At 64.0% G+C, this 6,368-nt stretch overlaps 2 protein-coding genes across 2 annotated transcripts in view; one reads left to right on the forward strand and one right to left on the reverse strand.

Annotated features, from left to right (window-relative positions):
• PPP1R1B (protein phosphatase 1 regulatory inhibitor subunit 1B) overlaps positions 1-3,337 on the reverse strand; it is a 29,440-nt gene extending 26,103 nt beyond the window's left edge. Inside the window, exon 1 of the mRNA XM_045570808.1 lies at positions 3,302-3,337. The gene's annotated coding sequence lies outside the window, so the exon portion shown is untranslated. The remainder of the gene's footprint in view (positions 1-3,301) is intronic.
• NEUROD2 (neuronal differentiation 2) lies at positions 2,333-5,619 on the forward strand. Its single transcript, XM_036407798.2, has 2 exons — positions 2,333-2,665; positions 3,714-5,619. Exon 2 carries the CDS (start codon positions 3,719-3,721, stop codon positions 4,865-4,867), a length of 1,149 nt encoding a protein of 382 aa, XP_036263691.1. The 5' UTR covers positions 2,333-2,665; positions 3,714-3,718; the 3' UTR covers positions 4,868-5,619.
• The last annotated feature ends 749 nt before the right edge of the window (positions 5,620-6,368 follow it).

Genomic DNA, 6,368 nt, shown 5'->3' on the forward strand with positions numbered 1-6,368 from the left:
CATCAGCTTCTCCCGGGGAGACCGCTGAGGACTGTGGGATGTAGAAGGAGTAGGGCTGGGAGTCCAGCCCCCGCTTCTGCTCTCCGCCTGGGTGTTCCTAGGCAGGTCAGCTCCCCTCCATGGGCCGCTGAAAGGAGTTGGGACTTGTTTATTATTATTATTATTATTATTATTATTATTATTATTATTCAATTGGGATTTAAAAAATATTTATTTTGTATTGATTTCAGAAAGGAAGGGAGAGGGAGAGAAATATGGAAACATCAGTGATAGGCCCTAGCTGGTTTGGCTCAGTGGAGAGAGTGTTGGCCTGCAGACTGAAGGGTCCCACTTTCCATTCTGGTCAAGGGCACCTGCCGCTGTGGGCTTGGTTCCCAGTTGGGGGCGTGCAGGAACATGTTTCTATCTCTCTTCCTCTCCCTTCCTCTCTGACATAAATTTTAAAAAATACATTAAAAAAAAAGGAACATCAATGATGGGAGATGATCATCGATTGGCTGCCTCCTATATGCCGGCACAGTGGGGATTAAGCCCACAACCCGGACATGTGCCCTGATGGGAATTGAACTGTATTGTGACCTCCTGGTTCATAGGTCGATGCTCAACCACCAAGCCACGCCAGCCCTGTTTTTCTGAGGCTCCTTATGGTTCCCATCCAGAGCCTAGGAGAGCCTCCTCCGATGGCACCAGCCCCTCCTCCTCCTCCTCCTTCTCCTTTTCCTTCTCCAAGGCCTCCTTCCCCAATGGATGTGCCTCCTTTTAGAGCCAAGCTCCTCTACCAAGCACCGGCTCGGGGTCCTTACAGCCCAAGAGCCCTCCAAGGCTCCTAGAGGGAGGAAACAAAGTCTGTCCGGACTGAGGGTGAAGTCCCCCCTTTGCCCCACACAGAGCCTGGCACACGGTCACCATCAAAGTGTGTGTGTGTGCGTGTGCGTGTGTGTGTGCGTGTGTGTGCGTGCGTGTGTGTGTGTGTGTGTGTGTGTGTGGTTAAGGTAGAATTGAAATCAAATCGTCTGGGCATGTGTAATCTGGAGGGCGGGGAGAAGGACGGGAAATGTGGGGCTGACACACAGATGCCTGAATCAGAGTGTGGGCAGGGGGCTCGCTACGCCTGGCTCTGATGGCCCGCTCACACACAGGTATCTACCTGAGTAGGGTGTGTACACATTTTCCCCACCAGAGTGAGGAACAGGTGTGTGTGTGAGTGTGTGTGTGTGTGTGTGTGTGTGTGAAGTTACCTCCCTCAACCCATGCCATTTGCATCTGTGTCTGGCCCGGTGAGAGCCAGTGAGAGGGTAGGGTGAAAGGTGAGCTGTAATATAACACAGCAATGTCCTCCCTTTCTTATCAAGACACCTGTCTGACCCACCTGCCCTTGGTCACTCGGAACTGCTGCACTTGGCTTCCGTGCTTTCAGTATTTTGTATTTATTTTTACTTTTTGCAGGGAGAGAAGGCTTGAGTCTCCTCCGAGAACTTTAGGCCATTCCCAGGCCAGCCCCCGCCCCCCCCATACGGGGGTCAGAGGCCAGGAGAGGAAGATGCTGGTGGGATGGCCGCCTGTCTAGCAGGGGGAGGGGATGGTGTCGGGGAGGAGTGAGGGGTTTCTGGGTTAGGAATCCAGACTGAGACCCTCTCCCCCACCCCCAGATGGCGGGTGCAGAGGCTCATCCCTGGATTCCTTGCTACTCCACCCCAACATAACATGCCCCAGACACGCGAGGAAGCCTCTCCCATCAGCTGACTCCACAGATACACACACACGTCCCCACAGACACACACACGCCCATGCAGCGGCTCAGACATCCAGGCGAGTCTTCCCTTTTCTCTGTCTTTCCCTGGGTTTGAATTTCGTTCAGCCACATATGTTGTGTGCGCGTGAGGGTGGGTGGGGGAGGGGCAGACAGGGATGAGGGATGGCATGGTGCCAACACCTACCTATGGGGCTTGGGCCAGGGACGCCCCCCACAGCCACCCTGGGAGGGGCCCCAGCTGTCCCCTCGTAGCCAAGGGGACTCTCCTGGGGGTGGCAAGCACAGAAGTCCCTTCTCAGGACTTGAGGGTCTGGTCCCTGACCCACCTTTGGGGGCCTGCGAGGGGAAAGATGGGCAGAGCAGGACCCCAGAGGAAGCATGGAATTCGGGGCCACCCCCCCTCCCATTTCCAGTCCTGCCACCCCATTGTTCCCATGTGGGGGCTCTATGGGGGGGCAATTCCTCCCCCTCCCTCTCAATCCCTGCTTCCCCTGCTTTGGGCGGAGAGGGGAGGGCAGCAGAGATATTTATTTATTTCCTTTATTTATTTAATTTTTTTTTTTTTTTTTTTTTTGGAGTAGAGAGTGACAGATGGCGGCGGGTCCCGGGGGAGCCGGCTCTCCCCCAATGCAGACGCATGCCAATCACCGTCTCTCATGTGATAGCTGCTGCCCGTGACGTGCCAAGCCCATATGGCCTGGCATAGAGGCTGGTACCCCGCCTGGTAGAGATGCCACACTCGCTCCGCGGTTCGCATGGCGCTCTGAAGACGCCGGTGCCCGCCGCCTGGAGGAGCCGCTGCCCCGCTCCCTGAAGATGGGGGAACAATGAAATAGGCGAGAGGATCCCGGCTCCCCCTCTCTCTCTGGCCCCCTCCCCTCCCCTCCCCTCTCCCCCGGACTCCTCTCCGAGGTAAGTTGTCCGAGAGAGAGCCGGGTCCGACCCGCCGGCGGAGGGGGGGCGGCTCCGGCCACCGGAGGGTCCCCCGACCCCCCCTCCTGGGGACGGCCTCTCGCGGGGTGGGCGGCGGAGGCGCCCGGGGTCCCGCGCCCCCAGGGCTGCCGCTGGGGGCTTGGGAGGGGGCGGCCCGGCGAGGGGCCGGGGAGGGCGCAGATCGCCCGGCGGCCGCGGAGGCTGAGACGGGACCACCCGGGGTCGGTCCTCCCGGAGGAACCTGCGACCTTCCCCGTTAGAGAGAGAGAGAGAGAGAGAGAGAGAGAGAGAGAGAGAGAGAGAGAGAGGGATAGATTTGGATTTTCCCCCATCAACCCCGAAAACACAACGAGATCAGGAGAGCGATGTGGGAGGGAGGCCGTCTGGCGGGGGGCAGGGGGTCCCCGGCCGCAGGGGAGATGGCGGGCGGGCCTCCGGGTCCCCTCCCCGCGCCCGGTGCCGGGTCCGAGCCGCCCAGAGCCGCGGGAGCCGCCGGAGCCCGGGCCGCGCGGCCTGAGGAGCCGGCGCTCCGCCCCGGGAGCCGGGCTGCGGGGGTGGGGGCCCGGCTGGGGGCGGCGCGCGGCCAAGTTGCAAATGGAATTGGGGGGCCGAGGGGTGGGGGGGGCCGGCGGGGCCGGGGCGCCGGGGCCTGAGCGGGCAGCGGTCCCCGCCGGCGGCCGCCCAGCCCTCCTCCCCGCCGGCAGCCGGGAGGCTCTGGGGCCGGAGCGCCGCCTCCCCGGCGAGATCGCCCTTCCCCGGAGCCCCGGCCCGGCCCCCGCCCGGCCCCCGAGAAGACCGGGGCGCGGGGGGCAGCCGGGGCCCAGCGCGGGCAGCCGGGCCTGGGCCGGGATCGGGCGGCCGGCGGGCCGGGCTGGGCGGCTCCGGGCGGGGCGGGCGGAGGAGGGGGCGTCCGGGGCCCTGGCGGGGAGCCCGCCCGGGACTGGGGGGCAGTGGGGCGGGGAGGGCTCTGACCCGGGCGCGCCCCTCACTCTGCGCTCTGTCTCCCTCCGCCCGCGGGCGCCCCCAGGCACCATGCTGACCCGCCTGTTCAGCGAGCCCGGCCTGCTCTCGGACGTGCCCAAGTTCGCCAGCTGGGGCGACGGCGACGACGACGAGCCGAGGAGCGACAAGGGCGACGCGCCGCCGCCGCCGCCGCCGGGGCCGGGCGCTCCGGGGCCCGCGCGGGCCGCCAAGCCGGGGCCTCTGCGGGCCGAGGAGGCGCCGGACGCCGCGCTGGCCGAGGTGAAGGAGGAAGGCGAGCTGGCGGGCGAGGAGGAGGAGGACGAGGAGGAGGAGGAAGGGCTGGAGGAGGCCGAGGGCGAGCGGCCCAAGAAGCGCGGGCCCAAGAAGCGCAAGATGACCAAGGCGCGCCTGGAGCGCTCCAAGCTGCGGCGGCAGAAGGCGAACGCGCGCGAGCGGAACCGCATGCACGACCTGAACGCGGCGCTGGACAACCTGCGCAAGGTGGTGCCCTGCTACTCCAAGACGCAGAAGCTGTCCAAGATCGAGACGCTGCGCCTGGCCAAGAACTACATCTGGGCGCTCTCGGAGATCCTGCGCTCGGGCAAGCGCCCCGACCTGGTGTCCTACGTGCAGACGCTGTGCAAGGGCCTGTCGCAGCCCACCACCAACCTGGTGGCCGGCTGCCTGCAGCTCAACTCGCGCAACTTCCTCACGGAGCAGGGCGCGGACGGCGCGGGCCGCTTCCACGGCTCCGGGGGCCCGTTCGCCATGCACCCCTACCCGTACCCCTGCTCGCGCCTGGCGGGCGCGCAGTGCCAGGCGGCGGGCGGCCTGGGCGGCGGCGCGGCGCACGCCCTGCGGACCCACGGCTACTGCGCCGCCGCCTACGAGACGCTGTACGCGGCGGCGGGCGGCGGCGGCGGCGCCAGCCCGGACTACACCAGCTCCGAATACGAGGGCCCGCTCAGCCCGCCGCTCTGCCTCAACGGCAACTTCTCGCTCAAGCAGGACTCGTCGCCCGACCACGAGAAGAGCTACCACTACTCTATGCACTACTCCGCGCTGCCCGGCTCGCGGCCCGCGGGCCACGGGCTGGTCTTCGGTGCGTCCGCCGTGCGCGGGGGCGTCCACTCGGAGAATCTCCTGTCCTACGATATGCACCTGCACCACGACCGGGGCCCCATGTACGAGGAGCTCAACGCGTTTTTCCATAACTGAGACCTCGGGGCCGCCCCTTCCTTTTTTTTCTTTGGCCTTGGCCCGCGCCCCGTCCCCAGCCCCTTGAGCGCGGGGGCGCCCCCAGGGCGCCAGGCGGCGCGGGGTGCGGGCCGCGGGTCCCCCGGTTCTGGGGCGGCACTGTCCTCTGGGCAGCGGGGGGCCCTCCCGGGGCCTCGCTTTCCCCAGGGGACTCGCCTTCTCTCTCCCCAAGGGGCTCCCCCCTCCTCCTCTCGCCCAGGGAGTTCCTCCCCAGGGGTTCCCTTAGGGCACTGACCTGGAGACACCCCCCTTATCCTTAGGTTACCCTCTCCCCTTTCCCTGCAGATCCCCGGGGTTAGAAGGGGGGCAGCTGAGCTGTGGGATAGTTCCCCCCTCTCATCGTTGTTGTTACTTTTCAAACGGGCACGGAGCTGCCGAGGCAGAGCGGAGCCGGGCGCCCCCTCTTTTCCTAACGAGGCCAGAAGCCAGGCGGCCCCAGCCTGGACCTGGGTCGCCTTCACCCCAATCCTTAGTCTCAGCGTTTCGTGATGTTCATTTTGGCGGGAGGGAATGTGGATCGAGAGGAAAGAGAGAAGCCAAGACAATTTGTATCTAGAATCCATGTCCCCCTTTCCCCTTTTTTAAACAAAAACAAACAAACCTACAAAAAAAAAAAAAAAAAAAAAAAAAAAGGCTAAGAGGCGACGGAGGCCGAATGCCAAGTCCGGATCGGAGAGAAAACGCAGTAAGAACTTCTAGAAGCAATAAAAGGCTAAAAAATACTACTACCAATAATAATAAAAAGACACAAATATCTATGCAAGGAGGCTCTGACGGAGCCTAGCGGCCCGGCCCGGCCCTGGGAGGCCCCTCCCGGCCGCGGGTGGCGCCCCCAGCGCGGATCTGTGCACTTTGGTGAGGTGGGGCCGGCGGCGCCAGCTCCCTCCCCAGGTTCTTACAATCAGAGACTCGGAGATTTGGGGCCCCAGTGCCACTGCCCTCCCCCCGCCCCGAACCCGTTGTGCGTCATGCTGGGTTGTTTTTGTTTTTTTTTTTTGGTTGTTTTTTTTAAACAAAACCTGTTTCCAAATTTGAATGGAATGGCAAACTGTTGGGGGGTCGGTTTGGGGAGGGAGGGTTTGCATGAGAGACTACACACGCACACCACACCTCACGCACACTCGGGCCGGGCGCTGGCGTCCGGGGGCAGGGGGAGGAGAGCCCCGTGGCTCCCCTCCCCTCGGGCACCTGCACCCCTTCCTGTGGTGGGGAGACTGGAGGCCAGGATCTGGGGGCAGCCCCGCCCCGCCCGACTGTGCCCCCGGAGGCGCCAGCGCCCAGCGATTGATTCCGGTGGCCGGAGAAGGGGTTTCTGTCCGAGTTGTCTGTCCTCTGGGCTCAGGCTGGCAGGTGGGCAGGGAGAGGGCTGAGGGCTCCTTCTGGAAGCTCTTCCCCCCCCAAAAAAAAGGGGCAAAAGAAGACCCTCTCCCCACCGGAGGCAGGAGATCAGGCATCCCAACAC

The sequence above is a fragment of the Pipistrellus kuhlii genome, unplaced genomic scaffold (assembly GCF_014108245.1).
Source record: "Pipistrellus kuhlii isolate mPipKuh1 unplaced genomic scaffold, mPipKuh1.p scaffold_m20_p_37, whole genome shotgun sequence".
NCBI lineage: Eukaryota > Metazoa > Chordata > Mammalia > Chiroptera > Vespertilionidae > Pipistrellus > Pipistrellus kuhlii.